The following is a 23,749-nucleotide window of genomic DNA, read 5'->3' on the forward strand; positions in this document are numbered from 1 at the left end:
CAGCCACGGTTATGGTTTTTGGTGTGGTTTCAAGTGAGGGCCACATTATGCCACCTCACATCTTCAAAGTTGGATTGAAAGTAAACATCAAAGTGTACTGAAAAAATGTGGTAAAAAGTGTGGGGATCCCTGGTGCAATCAGGTGACTGCTGGCAGACCCTGGGTATGGCAACAGGACTTGGCACGAGCCCACAAGTCCAAAGAGATTCAGATGACTTTCAGGAGTGCTACGCCTTTGTACTCTTCTCTCACTACCCCCCCCCTTCTTCCCGGACCTACTGGACTACTTCATTTGGTCATACATCAAGAACATCACCAACATGACCACCCACAACACCAAAGCCAGCCTTATTGCCACCATCTGCAGAGCTCCCGCCTGTTCTTGTAGAAAAGGCATGTTCCGGACTCCGTATAGAGACAGTGATTGAGGCTGAAGGCGGTTACATTGAATATATGTCAGCTCTACTACATAATCAAATTACATGAATTGATTTTTTTCAATAAAAGTTTTAAAATAAAGCTGTAGTGTTGTTTTCTTTAGGGTGACGAATTTATTGTTCCACCCTCTATTCCAAAAATCAGTAAACTGATCAATATTTTTTTTATTAACTAAGAAACTCAAATTTTATGAGGAAGTAAAGATGGAATGTCTTGCTCAGTTATCCTGTAAAATTACCTCACCCATAACAACCTCTCCAGAAATAGAGATCAATGTCAGTCTTGTAATGGCTATGATTTATCATCAATCACTAAAAAAAAGAGTTATATATATATATATATATATATTATATAAAAATCTACTTGATGTGAATTTTGTGAATGTGATATTTTTATGTGAATTTTGGAATATGATCATTTCAATCCATAACGGATATGCACATCAAAGATTTTTCTGCATTTGTTTTTTTAACATCAGAGGAATTCTGAACAACTTACCAAAGAATCAGCCAGTTTCAATTCGAAATTCTATATAGGTTTCAAAGTTTGACAAAGATACACCTGAAAACAGTTTAAAGTTACATCATCCAAAGAAACTTTGTTAAAAAAACAATGAGAATAGTAGCTTGAATAAACTAAGTAATCCTCATCTTAAAAATTCTGAAAAGTTATTTATGTTTAACATGTCATTTGCACAACCTCAACTAATTCCTACTTTGCGTGTGTGTATGTGTGTGTATCAGATTCTTCAATATTTAGGCTGAAATAAACAAATAACATTGGTTATGAAAAAAAAAAAAGTATAAATAAAATAACTTACATGGCTGTTTTCCCAAACGGAATATCTGGAGGGTTGGCTTCTGTGCTTCCTGGTTTATTATCATCTGATATTTGACCACTGCTTTCCTAATATAAATTGATATTTTATTATTAGTGCCAACAAAAATGATTTCAAATAAAGAAGAGTAGAGTGCTCAGGTATTGGCAATTGGGTTAGGGTCAGAGTCAGTCTACATTAAAAGTAAAGCAATCCACTCCAGTGGAAAGAAATAAAATGAATAGGAAGCGAAGAAAAAGAGAGGGAAAAGGGTTGATTGTTTTGTTTTTACAGTATTTCAACTCTTTTGGGGTTATTTAATGCCAAATTTAATCATTTTTGGTAAAAGTGCTTATGCTTCAAATGTTACATATTAGCGACCATACATCAGTGACGAATAAGTTAACTAGTATGAATTTTAACAAGGGTCACACTGAGTGCATCATGATAACCTATATCTGCAAAACAAAATTGCTCCCAGAAATGGGTGATATAAAGTTGAGGCAGGGGCCAGTGTTGTATGGGGGTACATATTAAGAAACAATGATGAGGGAGAGAAGACATTCATATATATACTGACTGGAGATGTATACGAGTTCTTAACACAGAAGAGGGGAGATGCATAATCCTTGAAGGGTTACACAATGTTTATTATAGATAAGGATAATAACAATTACCTTTTCTGTTGTAATTGAATGACGACACGTACAAAACATGATGATGACTTCTTTATTTGTCGGATCGACCGGTCGAATGAACATCAGGGATTCACTTGTATCTAAATGGTTGATCTTCTACTCCTTCGCTTCCAAAGGGTCAGCTGTCAACTGACTGACTCAACTCTCTCTCTGATTAGCTCTAACTGATTCTCTGACTGACTGATTCATAGAACTATATGGAGAAATGTCCTTTGTCTATAACGTCAGAAGTGTTTTTCAAACGTGACTAATTTCACGTGGTTATGCATGTGTTTTCCAAAACACACTTCTGCAAACAAACGAATCCTCTCCTAACCTATTTTTTAACCTAACCTATTTTTTTAATATATCTTTAATTTTCATTGTTCATTCTTTTACTGGCATATTTAATCTTCAGAATTAACAATAGGCTTAATTTCTCACATTCCATTTCTTAATTTTGCCTACAGGGTTCAATTCTCGGCTTATCCTAATCTCATTTCCACTTATTTAATATTATTCTTATTTACATGGAAAGAGGACAGCCCTTTTCCTGTGACACCAGCAAGTTAAATGACAGACAAAACAGAGTCAAATGATAATGAATGAGATCATCTTTTTGGGTTGGAGGGGAAAAATAAGTTTTTCAAATCAGTTTCTGTGGAAGCCATGCAAACAAGACACTGCAAATAATGTAGAATTCTTTGTAATCTAAGGTAACTTTGATGTCTGTCTGTGTGCATGTCACTCAGTTCATTTAGAAAGTTAAGTAGATAATTAGTTTAGAGAATATTAATCCCTCTCTCCTGATTCAATTCTTTTCAAAAATAAAATCTTGAAGATAACTCTTGGTGAACATCTCCTTGTGACCTTTGTTCATGAAAAGAAGTTTATTTCTATAGCACCCATTATATGAAAAGGCAACAATAAAAAGTGCAAAGAAGACTATCACATATAAACACCTCGCGTGTATGAATAAAGAGTATTTATTATTAAACCAGTTCATTGTATCCTTAGACATTTCTAGATTAATTTGTTTTGAATGCATATATTTTATAAATAATTTGTAAACAATACATTCTATTTGACTCATAAATGAATCCCTGGAAAGTATCAACACTCCAGTCCAGAGTACAACTTGATTGGTTGGTTGGTTGTTTTTGTTTTACGGCATATCAACCCTTTTCAGGTTATTTAATGCCGAATCTGGTGATTTTGAAGAAATTTTTTTAATAGAATATATTTGTTTTTTTGCAAGTCTGTTTCTATTTAACCCATAGTTGGGACCCTAACAGGTACTACCACTCTGGGTCAGAGTGGACCTGGGAGTAATGGCAATTAAAGGGTGGCTCCACAATCCCCAGAGCCCGCAAGCTGGGGCCTCACCATCGGATATAGTTTAAGGTCATATCAAGGACCGAGTACAACTGGAAATTAATGGGTTATTTCATACTCCTAATATCTCACAAACAGATCTTGCCCCATTTGATCAATCATTCTCAGTCAAACAATTATTCTATCTCCTTAACCTTCGATTATGTCCTCTATATGTGGCGATTCATCACTTGGAAAATTATTTATATATTCATCAAATATTGTAGTTAGTTGTAATTATTTCTTTAAATCAATCATCTTAAGAAAGTCTTAAAATAAAGATGAAAGTGATGAACTGCAACAGTGTACATCTTCATCCATATTTTTCTATGATGGTCCCCCTTTTTGCTCTGCTACATATCTGACCACATGCACCTCATTTTGCTTCCAATTAGTTTTTTTAAAGTTGATCACACTTTTGGATGTCTGCAACTGCTACTCCAAGACCGAAAGATTCATTATTTCCATGATTTGCATGTAACAACTGTTTTTTTTTCTCCTCCAATAATAATCCAAAAAGTTGTCAGCTACCTGAGTGCACATGATGTCACCATGTTGTAATTCAGCATGCCACATTGTGATTGGCTGATTAGCATGTTACGTTAGACAGCAGCTAAATCTGAGCTGTTGTTCGGCATAATCCGGCTGTTGACGTGTTCCATCCAAAACCGAGTGAACGTTGAGATGCTTCTGGTTCACAATATGCATCTGTACCAGATAAACTGATATTCCTAAAGAAAACTTATTTTTCAATTTCCTATGTATTTTTCACTTATTGTTGTATAGAGTTGGGAAGAATGAAAACTAGGTTTATATTTCAAAAGCAACACACTCTTTTTCAAAAACAAAAAAGGTTCATTCCGTTTTGCTACTGAAAAACTATCAACTCATCATGCACGTAATACTGTTATATTTGGGCTGGTGAATCTATCAAGAACCTTCAAATGGGCCCAAAGTACAGAAACGTATTTGTAATTTGATTGGCTCCACTACTTCATTGCAACCTCTTTCTCACAAACGTGATGTTGCTAGTCTCAGTCTTTTCTATAAATGCAATTATGATATGCATTCTTTAGAATTGCCTGATCAATTCCTTGCTTCCTTTGTTGAAGTTCATTTGACTCATTGGTCTAGTGGTTTCCAACAATTTGCTGTTTTGATACCGAATTATAGGAACGCTTATTTCCCAGAACTGTAAGCTTGTGGATCTCTTCCTGCTGACTGTTTTCCTCCTATCTATAACCTTGGTCTTTTCAAGACTAAATTCAATAAGCATCTTCTGTCTTTGCGATAATCATCTTTTGTTCTTTTTAGCTCCTTACATCAAGTAGTTTCATGCTTTGTCTCAAACGATTTCCATACCCCCCCCCCAAAAAAAAAACGATTAAGCGCTGCTGTTACATTTAAATGTGTATGTTACAGTATACATAAAATGCTTATTTACTAACAAACGACTTTTATAATTTCATATATTCAGATAATTTATAATACTCACCAAGTGTGCCAACAATTTCATAGCAGAAGCAGACCCCACGTTACTGCTACATGATGGTGCTGGTGGGGGAGGCAGGGCCACATGGAGAGGTGATGTGGGTGGCATAGTACCAGACGTTGGCGATAATTCTAACGAGCGTCTCTGCTGTACGGTGGGGGATGAATTAGCGGAATGGGTGTGCGAAGTGGCAGTAAAAGAATGTCGCTTTTGCTGGGCACTTGTGGAAGCATTCAGAGGAGAAGGGGGTAAAGATGCTGCTGCGTTAGCTGCTGCTGTGTTTGGGGTGGGTGGATGAAGGGCAACCCTGTCCCTTTGTTGCGGAAGAGGATGCCATATCTGCTGGAATGATGAACTTGGCAAACGAACCCCAGGGGGAGGCGCAGAAATTCTGCTGCTGTTGCTGCTGCTACTACTTGTTCCGCTCGGAACTCCATCACAGACACCCGCTGAAGATGATGAGGATGATGACCTGTAAAAATATGAAGGATTTTTTTAGTTTTTAAATATTGAATGACAAAAAGTGTATGCGAATTAACTGTTTTACCTACTGATTTATTTAATTTTGCAATTCTTCTGATTTTTTAAAATTTTATTGTATTTGACATGGGGGCTACTATCTGGGACATAATTGCAGGGATATTATGAAGGGAGTTTGATTAATGTTATTAAGATCAACAAATAAAAATTATGTACACACTAAGCATTTACACCAAGCTAGTTATAGAGAAATGTTTGCAAAAAGAAATGTCTGCACAGAGAAACTTGTGCACATCTTTGAAAACATTGTTTCCGTGAGTTTAATTTTAAAATTTAGAAAACTGAATATTACATACTTTTTTATTATTGATTTTTCTGGGACTTTTGTTGCTAAGACAACTTATTTATATAACACTTAGTGTTTTTTCTTCATTTCATTGGTGGTATTAACCCCAGGGTTCGGCTCCTCATGGAGAGAGAAAAAGTATATGTTCAATGTTGTTGTAAAGTCTGAATCGATAGGTGTTGTGTGGTTTGTGTTTCATTCCAAGGAGTTTAGCAGGCCAACTGCAGGAGTCCACCTAACGATTGTTTGGAGTGAAACACAAATGTTTCCATCCATATCATTTGAATTATTCAGACAGCTGTTCTCATCTTCAACGTAATTTTCGCAAGGTTTTGGGGCAATGTAACATTTGACCTTCAGGTGTATCTTGTCAAACACAGGAATCTTTCTGTTGAACTTAAGAATCTGCACAGAGTTTTGAATAGAACACAATATTTAAATCTGTGATGTAGCAGATAAAACGAGGGATCCAACGCCTATCAAATGTAGGAACTTAGGACGTGTATTGCAACTTTTTAAAAGGTAAAAAACACTCTGGAATAAAATTTGCCAAAAATAAAACTCAAGGCTCTGTCAAATTCAGTGAGAATTTTCATTGCAGTTTTCTGACAAGACAAAACCAAAGATGGACCAAATATGTTCCCAATTGGCCAGATGTTGAAATCCCAAATAAATGTTATTCGTTTTTTGTGTTGTAAAGGTACTTGTGTATATTATTGTTCCATTATAAACTGTATTTAAACGTACATACACACACAACTCTAGATTCACGGTCATAGACGAATACATGTATATACACTCGTATACAATCATACACTAGATGATAATAGAAACTCATAAATATATACACGATTTACATCCCCCATGCTATACAGACTCCCACAACACTACTAAGCTATTATACTCATATTAAGCACTACTGAAGTATATACAAAGATAAATATACAAAATAAAGTCCTTAGCAATCAAAAAGTATTAATTTAAGACATTTCAAAATTCTTCTATACATTTTGTGTGATATATATTATGAAGGTTCATCCAACTGGATTGTTGAAAACAATTATGACAGCCTACTAAAATATGCCTGCTTGCATTGACATAAACAAATTTTAATACTTTCCTTCCTCCATGTCTGTTGGATTGGCTGATTGTTAAAAGTTTAGACTTGTAAGTTAAAAAGGTGATTTAGGATTGGGTTCTGAATCATGTGACTGGCAAAAAGTCATCCCCCACACTGATTATTCACAAAAAAGGATAAAAAATTAAAATATTTATAATTATGATGGGTGCTAGTCTCGCTGCATTAAAGTGCTGTGATACAGCGATAGAGATTGTTGATAACTAAATAATTTTCATTTATAACTTTATTTTTACACAACATCTAATACCATTACTAGAATTTATGTCTTCGTTGTCTCCTTGTCCATTTATAGATTGGTTAACAGGTAACCCAATTCCTGCTCGCTTAGGGATCATGTGAACCAGCCTTATAAAAGAAAAACCTTGAACTACAACTCCAGTAGATAAGTTGAATAAAATACAGTGTAAAATTAAAAATCATCTCTTGCATGAATATACAAAATAAAATGATCTTCATCCTTTGTCAAATAAAAGACAAACAACTGCAAACCCATTTTAATTTGTTAGAAGACCCCTCCAACAATAAAAACACTGTAATATTTGAAACCAGCTAAATGTTTACCTCGACCTGGAAGCAACCAAAGACTTTGCTGCATCATTTAGCTGGAAATATAAAACAAAACAAAAAAAAATAAGTTAAAACTAAAATATTAAACAAGTAAAAAACAAATAAAAAATGAAAAAAAAATCAAATATTAAAAACAAAAAAAGCAAGCATAAATATTGCAAAAAATCGTCTAGCCAAACCGATTAGTCTTGAAAAGACAAAACAGTTGTCTGCGGTATGAAATAAAAACGTTGTCATAAATCAAAGTATAAGAAACTATTTATTCTTTGTAATACAGGGTAAAACAAAGGTCTCAAATTTGGAGATGAACACTATATAGTCTGTAGAAACAAGTATTGAAAGAAATGATTCTTGGATGTTGGATAAATTTAACTGTTTTAATTCATACTATTGTCTACAGTAACAAATAGAAAAGTTACAAATTTTGATTGGATCAATTATATTTACGTTTTCTTTTTATGAAAGTCAGTGGAGAATGACGAATACATTTTTGCTTCCATTATTTATTGTTATGAGCCTTTCCAGAAGCCAGCTCATGTTGAAGGCTCATATTTTTTTAGAAGAAGTTAGATGTAAAAATATAAAAAATCTTGCATGAAAAGATTAATGCAAAATTGGTTACTTCCAGTCAAAAACTGCAGTAAAGTATTATATATTGCTAATTGTCTAAACCATCTCAACCAAGGAATATTGCAAAGTCAAAAACTGCAATAACTTCAGTTTTCCTATTTTTAAATCTTGATAAATTTGTTTTTGGCAATTAGTCCCACATTTGATGCTGTTGAGCTGATGTACAATTCTGTTCAGTCTTAGGAAATGTACATTCTCTTTGAAAAGAGGTTAGTTTTTTGTTAATTGCCTAAATTATCTCAACCGAGGAATACTGACATGGCAGTTCAGGCAATCTTGTAGGCTTCAATGCAGTTCACCTAATGCGCTGGCTTTTCAAAATCTCTCATTACCTTGTGTCCAAACTCCTATGCAGCAGGTGAATAAACACAGCAAGAAACTCTTAAAAGTCAACCTTATTCTTAAAATGAAAAGAATTAAATAAGGGAAAAAATGTCTGCGTGCCACTAAAGAAAGCTCGTTAAGTCGAAAAGTTTGGATTTAAATAAATGTTTCCATTTATTTGAGAGATACATATCTACCACACTATCTGATTTTTAATTGATATTTATAAAAACATTTAAATTCAAACAAAAGAGAAACTATAAATTAAATTTTTTTTTGATATTCAAAATGACTGCATAGTTTGGATGCATAACAAAAAAAAAAAAAAAACAAAGAAACAAAACCCTGGATAAATACCTCATATTCAACTTGACAGATTAATAAGTGTTTAACAGGAATATATTAACATAAGTTTTACATTTTTAAAACCTAATCAAATTAATGAACCAGAGTTGAGGCCAACCTAAAGGCTCCCTTTTCTAGGCAGTCTACATAGGAAGGCATTGTCACTACTCTCATATACTTAAACAAAACTTGACCATAGTAATTAAACTGATGGCATCTATTTTAAAAAAGATAAAACAGGAAAAAGTGTAAAGGGAAATAGAAAAAAAGGATAAAAAAAAAAAACAAAAAGGGAAAACGGAAAAAAATGGACAAAAAAAGAAACGGAAAAACAGACAAAACAGAAATGAAAAAAAAAAAAGGAAGAGAAGTAGAACGTAAAAGGGAGAAAAGTAGAATAAAGAGAAAGGGAGAAAGAAAAAAATAAACATTAACAAACCTCAACAAACGATAATGGAAATATTCCTATTTTGTCACCTCTTCTTCCTTCTAACCAGTTATCATCAACTTTTCTGATCAGTTGAAGAATTTCATCCTTGAGAAATGAAAACAAAAAATGCAAAATAAACACTTCAGTAGAATTTATATTTTATTTATAGATTAGTAATCACCCAAATAAAAGGTTACTTTTTTTATTCTTGGTTCAAAAACAGAAAGAATTATGTACAAATCTGCTCTTTAGTCTATTTTTCTCATTAATTTTATTTATATTTATTAGTGAGATACATGGAAATTCCATGGTGTCTTTCTTAATCTTCCTCTATAACTTTTGAGCAATTATAATATTTCTCACTATAAATGTCTGCAAAAGTTAATATACAGGAAAAAAAACAAGACAACCCCCCCCCCAAAAAAAAAAACAAACAAACAAAGCAATAAAATCAATATTATGTAAAAATACATAACATTGTCAGCTAAATATTCTTTAAATATATAAATGAATATTTCTCTTAATTAATCCAAGGACTTTACTGGACCATTCAACTGGTAATAGTGATGGATGGGGTGTACTACTTAAATTTTTTAAGCAAATCTTAAATCTACTGGGGGATTTTTTAGATGAGGATGCATTTGTAACCTTTGACCTTCTTCAATTGTGCTTTTCAAAACTTGGAATCTATACAGAATTTAGAACTGAACCATTTATTTAGTCCACATAGGTAGATTGTTCTCATTCTATCAGCCATGACCAGATAGAAACCTTAATTTTTATTTAACCTTAAGATTGAACATCCTACCTCTAGAAGACTCATTTAGAACTGATTATTACTTAGTACTTTATCCGTTGCACCACAGGTACAAATTCGAAAAATTTGGAACAAATCTTAACCCATATTCATTCAAAAAAAAAAAAAAAAAAAAAAAAAAACTCTAAATTATTTTGCAAAATTCTACTTTGTGATTTTGGCATTTGCTTCAGTTTAATATGAAAATCGTATTGGCAACTTTTCCATGATAGTCTTTCTTAAAAATTTTCGAGTCATAGATTCTAAGTATATGGACCCAATTAACTATGCAAAAATAACTTCCTATTGGCTTTCTGCCTACTGCCTCCCTCCCCCATTAGTTTTACACCCAAACTACTTAACATTGTCACTAATGCAAAGGAGCTGGATACAGTTTTTGGACAGCTCCTTCAAATCAACATGTTAAGGTATTGAGATAAGCAAAGAAAACTCTGTTCTCAATTTGATCCGGAGATTCTTTCTAAATTTCATTCTGGTATGGACCATTTTGGAGCATATCATCCAGGTAACAAATCCCCATCTTCAAAAAAATATATCATGCGCACTTGAAGTGTGTTTAACTGTTGGCAACCAGAATGGTGACATGATTTTCTTTACTCTTACTTAGCTTCAAAGACTGCATCTGTCCTTACTTGAGTAATGAAGTATGTGAGAAGACCTGATTCTGACATACAGCATCATCAACAAATCTTCATTTAGAAGAGTTTTTATCTCAACCAAGTCACAGTCTTTGAATAAATATTTCAGTTGGTATATATATATATATATATATATATATATATATATATATATATATATATATATATATATATATATATATATATATATAATATCTTCTGTTTTTCTACATAGCTTGTTGCACTTTGCTCTACTTTCACCAACAAAAATGATTAATTTTCAACAGAAGAAAGGCATTTTCCTTCGTGTTTCTACCAGAAGATGTTGTGATAATACCATATCCAGGTAAAGATAATTATCTGCTGACATTGGAGTTGAAGACGATGATGTAATCCATGAGGGAATCAGATGGGAAGTTCTGGGAAAGAAACTCTGCTCATGGAAATTCCATTTATGTAAGGCACACAGAAGAAAAAATGAGAACTTTTTGCAATTGTGGTAGCTATGCATTCTCTCTGAATTTCTCAGAGCAGCCATTCCCAACTTTTCCTTTGCCCCCTTGGCTTCATGCATTTGTCCGTTTGCCCCCATTCCCGTATAAAAAAAAAAATCCATAGCTATCATAAAGTGACAGAAAAACAAGAAGGTCAAAAAGAAGCTTTTTTTTTTTATTTATTGTTGAGAACTTTAGATTTTGTATAAAATTACTATTATACATTTGTATGAAAAATATATAAAGAAAATCAAATTTTTTCTAAATAGAAAATTATGAAGTTAATTTGTATTATATTTCTCAGACATGACACAATTTGAAAAGAAATAATTATTTTTAAATCATCAGGAACTTCAATTATTTACCCCCCGGCTATATATTTTTTTTTTATCCCTAGGGATAGATTTACCCCTGGTTGAGAACCTCTGTCTTAGAGAGACAAAAGATTGGAGCTCAATTGAGCACCTACCATGGAAATAATGACACAATAGAGAAAGACTAGCGATGTCTCTTGTGATAAGGGAGCTGTAAAGAAGAGAAGTTACAACCACATACAAAATTCTATCATAGAATTAAGATTGTTATTGCTATATAAATAATATTGGTTATGTTGCTTAAATAAGGCTTCAATGGCTCTCCGATATAAAACAGTTTTTATTTTTAAAGCATAAAATAAAAACAAACAAACATAATATTACCTTCTGAAATTTTAAACAATCTTTCTCGTTTTCATCTTTAATATCAAAATCATACAAGGCTTTCACCTGTGGCACTGAGGAAGAGAATGTGCTGACAACCTGAAAAGGGATTAAAAAAAAAAAAAATTAGACTTTCAGAATAATTTGAGCATTGGTTTTCAGTTTTATGATCCTCTTTTCATGGAAGAACAGTTTACTATTTATGTAGTACAGATTAAGGCACATCCACTAGATTCTGCTGATTCCCATTTGCATATTCAGGCAATCTGGGCACGTCTGAAGTATCTGAATTATTCCTTATATTAAAATACACAAGTGGATTTACTCATAAATTTCAGTAGAAATTTTATTTCTAGTAAATACCTTTTTAGGTTTATACACAAAGAGATATTTACAAAAAAATAAACTCACGATCTTTGTTTTTTAATATTTTATATATATATATATATATATATATATATATATATATATATATATATATATATATATAAGAAAATTACAAACAATTTTTTTTTCAGGTTTAAGAGGGAATATAATAAAAAAAAATTTTTTTTAAAAATAGTTTTTTTTGGGAAACATGTTCGTAGGTTTTGCCAAAAATGAATTCTCAATTTCATACAATCTTTACGGCAGAACATTGCAACTAAATCCACTTTATTATTTCTTTCACTAATACTGCAAGAAATATTTCAGATTGCCTAAATAATGATAAGAATCAAAGTTTACTTGAATGATGTGCAGAGATTGCTTAGAGAACCAGCAACAGACAGTGGTTGTGCTTTGTTATATTTTTTATGAAATAATCCCATTCTTTTTGGCGTGTACGAGGGGCGTGCAATAAGTAATGCCCCTGACCCACTTCCAGTTTTCTGATCTAGCTGAGATTTTGCATGTGCAATGATATATATCTCTACTGGTCATGTGGCAAATTACAGCTCTGAACTAATTGTGGTTTCTGTTTTACAGGTGTTTGAACTGAGTCAGGTGTGAAACGGAGCCTGTTGAATGTCGAGCAGTGATCCGGTTTTTGTATTTGAAAAGACGCACACCACAGGAGACTTTTGATGAAATGAAAGAAACTTATGGTGATACTGCCCCATCATATGACCTTGTAAAACGCTGGCATCGTGAATTCAAACATGGCCGGAAGTCTGCGGAAACAGCTCCCAGTCCAGCCCCCCCCCCTTCTGCCATTGATGAGGCATCTGTCCGTCAAGTTGAGGCTGCCATTTTGTAAGATCGGTACATTACTATTCCCCAAATAGCCCAAGATGTCAAGATTAGTACAGGGTCTGTGAAAACTATAATTCATGACCATTTGCATATGCATAAGGTGTCTGCCAGATGGATTCCCAGGTTACTCACACCATCCCAAAAGCGAGAACGCGTTGAGTGCTTGAGGATAAATTTGGAGATGTGCCAAGAAGTTGAGTCAGTTTTTCAAAAGACTGATTACACAGGATGAAACCTGGGTCCATCCCTATGATCCAGAGACTAAAGTCCAGTCAATGCAGTGGAAGCACTTGGACTCACCACCTCCAAAGAAGGCAAGGGTGCAGTCCTCCACTGGCAAGGTCATGCTCAGTCTTCTGGGACCAGGATGGAGTAGTGATGACAGATTTTCTGGCAAAGGGTACCACAATTACAGGAGCCTATTATGCTTCACTTTTGAGGAAATTAAGGGAAGCTATCAAAATCAAGAGGCAGGGCAAGATCAGCAAAGGTACCCTCCTCCTGCATTACAACACTCCGGTCCACAACTCGCATGTCGCCAGATCAGAAGCAAGGGCGTGTGGTTATGAAATCCTCCTTCATCCTCCCTATTCTCCTGACCTTGCACCCTCTGACTTTTACCTCTTCCCAGCCATGAAGTTGTTTTTGAAAAGAAAGCGTTTCCCAGATGATGCAGCTTTGATTTTTGAAGTCACGTCTGGTTGGAGGACCAACCTGGAGTGTTCTACAAAAATGGTCTCCAGAGCTGCATCAAACGATGGGAGAACTCAGGGTGGTTCCTATGTAGAGAAAGACTAATAACTGTGCTAAGTTTCATTGCTCTACTGCTATGGGAAGTGGGTCAGGGGCATTACTTATTGCACGCCCCTCATATTCTTATAGCCTTAAACAGAGTATTGCTTCATATTTATAACAAAAGAAAGTATTCACTATTTATTTAAAATTTTACTAATTAAGAGAGAAATGATATGAGAATGATATAGCGGCTGTGTAATGCAAGTCTTAATGATTGGCTTACATTTGATGACTTCAGAAGATTAAACATGGACAGTATAGGGAGATGTGTGCAGAACAGGAAACTTTATTGGTATGGTAATGAAAAGAGTAAAGAAGAGTGCTCAATCAAGAGATGTGGAACAGCTGAGGTAGCAGGGTCAGTTGGCAAGGAAGGGACAAGGGAAGCATGGGAAGCAATAAAACTGGACCTGTGGGATTAATAAAGACCTGTGCAGAGATAGGTTAATTTGGTAGTAGTGGCAGCAGTGACGATAACGAATTAGAAGATAACTTTACATGGGTGCCAGGTTATTTGTGTTTATACAGGGTGTTTTTTTTTTAAAGGCAAACTTTAAAGCGACAACTGTTTTCTTTAATTGCAGATTTGGCAACTACTGGCTATATTAAATTTAACTTGGTTTGGCAGTTCATCATGAAGAGACTGACACCCGAACAGCATTTGCAAGTTCGGTAAATCTTTTTTTATTTTTATTTATTTGATGAACAGATAATTTACATTTGATAAACGAATAATTTTGCAGAATGAGTTTTTTTACATGACAAGCTTGAAGCACACAACACAAGTCTCACTGACAGCCTAGAGTTCCAAAGAAACCCAAACTGAGAATTCACACTGGTAAAACTGCCTTCCAGCTCTCCACAAAATCCGACTCCTCATCTCGAATCTGTTCAGCTCCGATTCCCACTGTTACTCTGAACACCTACCTTTCCTTTCCCATCTCTTCCAATCTCTCTACTCCTGACGGATTCTGGGACTTTGTCAGCAGAGGTTGACCAGAAGATAGCATTTAAATGGTTTCTTATTTATAAAGGTTTACCTGGATCCCATCTAAGCCTTACTTTCCCCATTTAATCAGACACTTTTCCAAAAAAACTATCTCTTGGGTGGTCAGACTCCAGCCAGAGATACTTTCAGCTCTTTGCTATTCTCTTGTTCTTTGGACATGCATCTATCATCTGCAAAGTCTGCCATTTATATGCACCAACAGGACATTCTGTGCAGCATATGTTTGTAGGTATAAAATGCATCAATGTTTCATCAAACATCCCAGAATTTGAAAACACTAAGTATTCTGCACTGGTGTAGTTGCTTGTATTGGAGTGATTAACTTCCAAAATTGCTGCCAAATTTTTATAGATTAGTTTTATCTGACTTTACAAATAATAATGGGGCAAAATAATTCATATTAATTTGTTGGATGATCTTTTTTTTTATTTAAAAAAATAAATAAAAAATTCTTTTTTACGTAAAAAAAAAAAAAAATTAAACAAATAAAATCCGTATTTATCAAAAAAAAAAAAAAAATTCAAATAGATTACAAATTAAACATAATAATGGTTAAAAATTCAATTATCCCTTCCCTTATTCAAAAAAGGAGGAATGTTGACAATATTTATTCACAATTCTAAAATTTACCCCTTTTTTTTTCTCCTTTTCAGATGAGGGGGAAGGTTATTCTTTAATTTTTAACTACTTAGCTAAAATAAACTTTTTTGTGGTTTTTGTTATTCAGAACTTTTTACTGTCTATCTTTTTAGATTTTAATTCTTAACTTCTCCAAGACTGGGAGTAATAGAGAAGACAATCTGGTGGTCATGCTATCAAAATTTACTCATTGAAGAAATTATTTTATCCTCACTTTATCACAGCATACATAGAAATCCAGTATTAAAAATAAGAAAAAGTTGCAGAAATGTAATAAAGATTAGAGGATTCAAATAATGTAGAAAGTCAAGCAGTGAATGAGACATCATTTCCATGAGGATAGATATAAACAGAGGTCCAACATAGGTAACCTTTGTTTGGATTCGAAACCAATGGTACTGATGTTGATCTGATGCTCTGTAACATAAATAAAGGAGATCCAAACATATTTTTCATGGAAAACAGGTCTTCCAGCATGTTAAAATTTTGGTACATTATTTTACAGATTCGTTTCATTATGTACCCCCACCCCTAAAAAAAACAAAACAACAAAAAAAAAAAACGCTTATTATTATGTCGATATCGTCTATTTTCGTGCATATACTCTTCAGTAAAATTATAAATTATTTGCTTAGATAGAAAAAGTGCATGATATATTATGCTGCAAGAAAAAAGTTTATAGAAGACTCAGCATCATGTGTTTGTTCTGGCAGCCATCTTTATAAACATACACACACATACATATATATATATATATATATATGAATATATATCATGCAAAATTCACAACTTCTGCTCGTTTGAATACTAAGGTATTCACCTGAATTCGGTGAATAATAGTTCTTAATTCCCTTCATTCCTGTGACAATCTCATTACCAGCAGGAAATGGCACCTCTACACTGATGATTACATAAGCATGAAACACTAGTGTCTGTAGATATAAAAGATACTTGTTTATATAATTATATATATATATATATATATATATATATATATATATAAGAAATTAAATATAAAAATTACAAAGATAATATTTATTATCTTAAGATTAAAATCTATCCATATAATGAAAAGCTCAATAAACTAGATAGTGCAATTAAAGAATCAATGATAAAAATAAAAATTGATTAAATTACAATATTTACTGATTCATCAAAAATTCAAACAAGGAATTATAATAAAGAAAAATTCTTAACCAAACATAATAATTTTCAATTTCATCATCAATAACACACACACTAGTGGGACATATTGCAAACCAAGAATTGCAATCCCAGAAGTAAATTGACTGGAAAAAGATTGAAAAGACTCCTTTTACTTCAAATCCTAAGTTTTCATCCACAATATATAAAATACAACTGTTATAATAAATAATATGAAAAATCATTGAATTAGAAAACAATACTGAATCAGTGAAATGTTCTTTTGCAAAACAATATGCAAATTGATTAAATTTAGAACACCTGATGAGTATATCACAAGGATTAATGTTAATTAATATCAATTTGGCATTTTAATCTTATGCCAGTACAATAACTGGCCCAACTTAAGGCTCTTATGCAGAATAAGATAGGATTTTTAAGTTAAATTCAATTTTTTATGGTAATTTTGGTTTCTTAAATAGTTAGGTTAAAATACAGAATGCTTACAAAACACCTTTTATTTATTTTTTTTTTCAATGTTAATAATAGGTTTCTAAACATTATTTTAGCATGGTTCATATTCTGCATTACAACTTTTTAAATAGATGTATACATATATACACATTACACACACGAATGTGGTCTGTCTAGTCAGTTTGGAGCTATTTTGAAAAAAAAAAAAAAAAAAAAAGGTTACCTTAAGAGGTGTAAGGTAAGCCTTGATGAAAATTGGCAGTCAATTCAAATAGAACATAACTTTTGGGTGATACTAATACTGTTTCATGCAGTAGATATCTTAGAAAGTGCCAAAGAATATCTGAGCCAAAAACAACAGTGAAAATATACTAGTCTAAACACTAAATTTTTATGTTTTTTTTTTTAATGTTTTTTTTGTTAATTATTCCACAGAAAATGGCTTTAGCAGAGAGGCTTCAAAATAATTCTTTGCCCAACAGAACTTTTACCCATGGTTCCTCCTCCCCTCTGTAAAACACTTACAGCAAACACTCTTCTAGCTACAACAACTGCCAACAATTTCCTTCATCTACCTGTGTCTAAAACTAAACAAATTCCATGAGCAAAGTTTCTTTCCTAGAACTACATATCTGTGGAACACAACACTATAAGACTGTTACACAGCTCACTATAACACAGCTATTTTCAAGTTTCTGTCGAGTCGCCCTCTTAAACAAAGACTACCTAAGTTCCACCATTGTGTGGGGTGGGAGTGGTGGGTAGAAACCCATTTTTTGAACATAGATCTACCCATGAAAGTTAGTCCTTAGTATGTGGTATTATGTTTGCTCATTCCCAACATAGGCAATGCCAGGTGACCATGCTAATCAGTAATATAAAGGTATATAAAGGACACTTGTCAATGTGTATGTTTGTATGTCCAGGTAAAGTAAGAAACAAAAAAAAAAAAAAAAAATACCTCAAAAGTTGGTATTTTCTTGATCAGTATTTCCTTGGATGAATATCTAAGAATTTAGAAACAATTATTCACTCTTTGACTCTAAACTGACGGATATTTTGTCAGAGTGGGGGAGAATGTGTTTTTCCTGCTATATTATGTACTAACTTAAAGGGAAGTCAGTCTGATATTTTAACTAAGAAATTAATTTCCTTATGCTGATTCATTGCTTGAGGAATTTATAAAAATGAGGTGAGTGTGTGTGTGTGTTCAGAGTGAGTAGAGGGAGGAGGTGAAAACCAAGTGATGGGGAAAGAGAGAAGAGATAAATTTAATTTCTACTACTATATAAAAGAAACTTTGTATGCCTGTGAATTTGTTCCCTATGGACTCCAAAATGGACGGACCGATATTTTGCAAATTTCACACAAATATAACTGATGTGTTTGGGAATGTTCTTAGATAGGTTTTGTAATGGAATGTCTCCGATGATAATCGAAAAAATAAAAAACATTTAAAGATGTAACAGTCTGATTTTAACCAAAGTTAGTACTTTTAAACAGCCTAACATCACAAGTGAATTTGAGAAATTTTATTACTGCACAAACAAATGTGTCCAGTGTATAAAATCAAAAGTAGGTTCTTTCATATGACAGGGATGCCTCTGAAATGAATGTTTCTGTTTAAAGCACAATTGAAGTATGATACTTGACTTTTGCGTTTTAAACTTTGATTCTAGCCATTATATATAAAAATAATTTTATAAAATTAACAGTAGGTTCATTACAATACAATGTATTATGGACTAAATCAGTGTGGGGAGGAATGAAGCTTCCGCCCGGTGCACAGCGATTGGTTCCTAACTAGAGTAGGCAATCAATCGATTTGATTCAAAATAGGCGATTTCACCTATTTTGATAATAAAAATATGGGAGTTTGAAACATTCGTTGATCCTTATTAAATTCTGAGAAACATTGGGTCTCCCATCTAGTTGAAATATAAATATATATTTATTATAGGTAAGCATTAAAACATCATGATAGGTTGATAAAGAAAATTGTCTTTATTCAATAATCACTGATTTAGTTTTTTAACCTTATTTGAAAGCAAAAGTTATTTCCAATTTATCTTTACAACACTTCAGTCTGCTGTTAAGAAAATAAATTAGTTTGTTCTTACAATTTAGGTAACCACCTACCAAGCCCAAGAGTCACTCACAGGCAAAGTTTAATGAGAGGGAAATGATTGCCAACTAAAATATAAGGAAGATTATGAGAGCATTAATCAATGGCATGAACTGGTTTTTACTTATGGGACAAGAATTTGTTGACATTAGATTTGAAGATGACCCAGTTGTAATCAGTAGGGAAGCAGTTCCATGCTAATGTTCCTCACAGTGAAGAAGTCCTTACAAAGAAATTCTTTATGGAAATTCTTCCCAATGCTAGGTACATTGAGTAATAAAGGAAAGTTTTGTCATTATGGCAGGAAAAAAAAAAAAAGAAAAAAAAAAGAAAAAAGAGTTCTTATGAATGTCTAACAAGGAGAAACTAAAAATTGGATCTCAGTCAAGCATCTTTCATGGAAATATCAATAAAGTAGAGAGAAGGGGAGACTAACATCACTGCTATGAGAAGGTGATTGCAGGGAAAAGATTTTGTGGTCAATTTTGTACTCGACCAAGGAAGGAAAGATCTTTCTGTACAGTACCTCCCAAGATGAAAGTTTAAATACACCATATCCATCTATATAATATTTTGCTTGTTCCTTCTTTAGTCTCTCCGTTATGCTTTGAAAAAAGGCCAAGTACAATTTTTGAAAGCAAAACTGCTTTAAAAAAAAAAAAAAAAAAAAAAAATTTGTTAAACTTGACTTTAAAAAAGATGAGTATGGTAACCCTGAACAAGGATATAGAAATGACCTGGATTTTGAATATTAAAATATATATATGATCATTGTTGTAATGGATTAAAAAAAGAAAGGATTAAAAAAAGAAAGGATTAAAAAAAGAAAGGATTAAAAAAAGAAAGGATTAAAAAAAGAAAGGATTAAAAAAAGAAAGGATTAAAAAAAGAAAGGATTAAAAAAAGAAAGGATTAAAAAAAGAAAGGATTAAAAAAAGAAAGGATTAAAAAAAGGATTAAAAAAAGGATTAAAAAAAGGATTAAAAAAAGGATTAAAAAAAGGATTAAAAAAAGGATTAAAAAAAGGATTAAAAAAAGGATTAAAAAAAGGATTAAAAAAAGGATTAAAAAAAGGATTAAAAAAAGAAAGGATTAAAAAAAGAAAGGATTAAAAAAAGAAAGGATTAAAAAAAGAAAGGATTAAAAAAAGAAAGGATTAAAAAAAGAAAGGATTAAAAAAAGAAAGGATTAAAAAAAGAAAGGATTAAAAAAAGAAAGGATTAAAAAAAGAAAGGATTAAAAAAAGAAAGGATTAAAAAAAGAAAGGATTACAAAAAAAGGATTACAAAAAAAGGATTACAAAAAAAGGATTACAAAAAAGGATTTAAAAAAAGGATTAAAAAAAGGATTACAAAAAAAAGGATTACAAAAAAAAGGATTAAAAAAAGGATTCAATAAAAAAGATTCAATAAAAAAAGGATAAAGGATTAAAAAAAAGGATTACAAAAAAAGGATAAAAAAAAGGATAAAAAAATATTACAAAAAAAAGATAAAAAAAGGATAAAAAAAAGGATTAAAGAAAAGAAAAAAAAAATGTGCACTTACCTGTACATAACTAGAAGGAAAATATCCATCTTGTCCATTGAGTTCTCCATAATACCAATTTGGATCAATCTGCCGGCACACGGTAATAATTTCTCCTTTTTTAAAAGATAAGTCACTGAAAGCAAGACAAAAATGAATGATTAGACAACAATATGAATAAACAGTTTTTTCAAGAGTGAAGATAGCATGGACCAAATTGTTTGAGTTATTACCTCCAATAACATCACAAGGTGTACCTCTCTACATGCAGCTGAACACTGAACTAAAGGGCTAAAGAAAATATTAAACTTTAGCTCCTTACATAATATGGCTTCATGCCATGTATGGAGCAATATTTATATAATAAAAAATGTGTGATCAGGTATAAAGGAGTTAATTGTCAAAAATCTGCTTCAGATGCACGGAGGTCCCGAAAGTAAAGATAGAAAAAGGTAAAAGAGATGGCAGGGAGAAAGTAGAAGGAGAGAGAGGGGGGAAGAAGTAGGAAAGGGAGGAGGAGGAGAGAGAGAGAGAGCGGGGAACAAGTAGAAAATGGAGGTGGAGGAGGGAACAAGTACAAGAGAGAGCAGGGAAGGAGGAGAAGAAGAGGGAGCAGGGAACGAGGAGAAGGAGAAGAGGGAGCAGGGAACGAGGAGAAGGAGAAGAGGGAGCAGGGAACGAGGAGAAGGAGAAGAGGGAGCAGGGAACGAGGAGAAGGAGAAGAGGGAGCAGGGAACGAGGAGAAGGAGAAGAGGGAGCAGGGAACGAGGAGAAGGAGAAGAGGGAGCAGGGAACGAGGAGAAGGAGAAGAGGGAGCAGGGAACGAGGAGAAGGAGAAGAGGGAGCAGGGAAAGAGGAGAAGGAGAAGAGGGAGCAGGGAAAGAGGAGAAGGAGAAGAGGGAGCAGGGAACGAGGAGAAGGAGAAGAGGGAGCAGGGAACGAGGAGAAGGAAAAGAGGGAGCAGGGAACGAGGAGAAGGAAAAGAGGGAGCAGGGAACGAGGAGAAGGAAAAGAGGGAGCAGGGAACGAGGAGAAGGAAAAGAGGGAGCAGGGAACGAGGAGAAGGAAAAGAGGGAGCAGGGAACGAGGAGAAGGAAAAGAGGGAGCAGGGAACGAGGAGAAGGAAAAGAGGGAGCAGGGAACGAGGAGAAGGAAAAGAGGGAGCAGGGAACGAGGAGAAAAGAGGGAGCAGGGAACGAGGAGAAAAGAGGGAGCAGGGAACGAGGAGAAGGAGAAGAGAGAGCAGGGAACAAGTATGAGGAGGAGGAAAACAGAGAGCAGGGAACAAGTATGAGGAGGAGGAGAACAGAGAGCAGGGAACAAGTATGAGGTGGAGGAGAACAGAGAGCAGGGAACAAGTATGAGGAGGAGGAGAACAGAGAGCAGGGAACAAGTATGAGGAGGAGGAGCACAGAGAGCAGGGAACGAATACGAGTAGGAGGAGAAGAGAGAGCAGGTTCTGGGCAAATAGTTTGGCCTTGTCTGATGCTGACGAGATGACCTCAGATCCATTGATGATAGTTGGGATAGAACGCACGCTTCTGTTCAGGATCCTGTTTGCTATTTGCCAAAACTGGTGGGAACCAAGCCGCTGCTCAGCTACTTTGTATTTAACGGACTGAGCATATAGCTCTCTTGCATTTTTTATTACTCTTTTACAGTGGTTACTGGCAGTCCTGAAAGCAGCTTTAGTCTCAGTGCATCTATTACGTTGGTAGCTATGGAAAAAGTGATTTTTGTGCGCGATGGCTGCAGCACATTCTTGGGAGAACCATAGCTGGTTGTAAGGTTTTTGTTGGAATTTTTTGGATGGTATGAATCAATCTATGCCTACAATTAACCATTCGGTCAGGTCTGATACTATAGAGGAGACATCCGTTTTAAACATGGAACACAGTGGTAGATCAGATATAAATGAACGGAAGCTATCCCAGTCAGCGGTAGAGTATCGATATATAGTAAGGTGGAGAGGTACGTCTGAAGACTTATTACATTTCATTTTTATCTTAACTGATACAACCGAGTGGTTGGAAGATCCCAGAGGAGATAGAACGGAACATGAACATAGCTCAGGGGAAGTTGTGAGAAAAAGGTCTAGAAGGACTGCATACTAACTGGAAGTATCGGGCACTCGGGTGGGTTTGTGGACAATCTGGGTGAGGTCATAGGCAATGGCAAAATCATGACAGAACCTCCCCTCATCATCTTTCTTGTTAGAGTGGGTCAGCCATTCCGCATTGTGGACATTGAAGTCACCATAAATGTGGATGTTAGCTGAAGGGTGAGCAAACAGGATGTGGTCAATTTTTTCAGATATGCTCTTAAGGATAGTAACTCCGCTGTTGTAGGGGCGATAGAGAGCGAATATAAATGCAGTGGTGTAAGCAAGTGCAACCCGGAAGCACATAAGGTAAATTAGGGTCTTCTGTGGAGATATCCCTACCACACGGAAAGCCATCTTTAATGTAAGCACATATCCCATGTCCATGGCGATCTTGGGGGTCACATTTAGATGTTAAGTTAGAGTATCCTTTAATTATGAATTCGTCAAAGGAAGCGGTCGGCCTAATGCCAGTTTCACTTAGGAAGAATATGTCTGGTTTTGTTTCCTGTAATTGGGTTTCAACCTCTGGAAGGTTGGAATGTAGACCCCTGATGTTGGAGAAGGAGACATGTTGGAGGATGGGGTTCTAGATTTACATGTGTTATTTTTCTGGAGGTATTTCACGTTGAGGATTGGGATTTGTGGAACAGGTCGACAGACTTGGTTAGAGCAGAACAGAGAGAGAAGGTAAAAGAGAAAAGGAGAGGAAGATTTTTTTTTTTTTGTGTGTAGCCATGATAAGGTAAAGCCATAACAATTACCCACTAGTATGGCATCGAGAAGCCCCACTCGAAACTACTGCATGGCCCAGAGTCCATTCACCAAATGGCAATACAGCAGCCCCAGTATTTTGCACCTGCTGATTAGTGGTTAATCCAAGGTTCGGGTCCCTGACTATCAGGCGGATAACGTCAGCCCAGATGAAACGTTTACCTCCAGCACCCTTACTAGTGACATGGCCACAAGGATAGACATAGGAACAGAAAATTTCCGACATCTCAGGCTACTGTTCACAA

At 34.2% G+C, this 23,749-nt stretch overlaps 1 protein-coding gene across 4 annotated transcripts in view; it reads right to left on the reverse strand.

The window, feature by feature from the left end:
• Window positions 1-23,749, reverse strand: part of LOC145268250 (E3 ubiquitin-protein ligase SH3RF1-like) — a 152,713-nt gene that overhangs the window by 58,875 nt on the left and 70,089 nt on the right. For all 4 annotated transcript variants that reach the window (XM_080123585.1, XM_080123583.1, XM_080123584.1 and 1 more), the window contains exons 3-8: window positions 20,651-20,765; window positions 11,688-11,786; window positions 9,071-9,166; window positions 7,327-7,367; window positions 4,802-5,270; window positions 1,259-1,344 (exon numbers count right to left, since the gene is read on the reverse strand). In XM_080123585.1, coding sequence (XP_079979711.1) covers window positions 1,259-1,344; window positions 4,802-5,270; window positions 7,327-7,367; window positions 9,071-9,166; window positions 11,688-11,786; window positions 20,651-20,765 — 906 coding nt within the window. The remainder of the gene's footprint in view (window positions 1-1,258; window positions 1,345-4,801; window positions 5,271-7,326; window positions 7,368-9,070; window positions 9,167-11,687; window positions 11,787-20,650; window positions 20,766-23,749) is intronic.

Source organism: Euprymna scolopes, chromosome 43, assembly GCF_053919585.1.
Source record: "Euprymna scolopes isolate OS-2025 chromosome 43, ASM5391958v1, whole genome shotgun sequence".
In the NCBI taxonomy this organism is placed as follows: Eukaryota; Metazoa; Mollusca; class Cephalopoda; order Sepiida; family Sepiolidae; genus Euprymna; species Euprymna scolopes.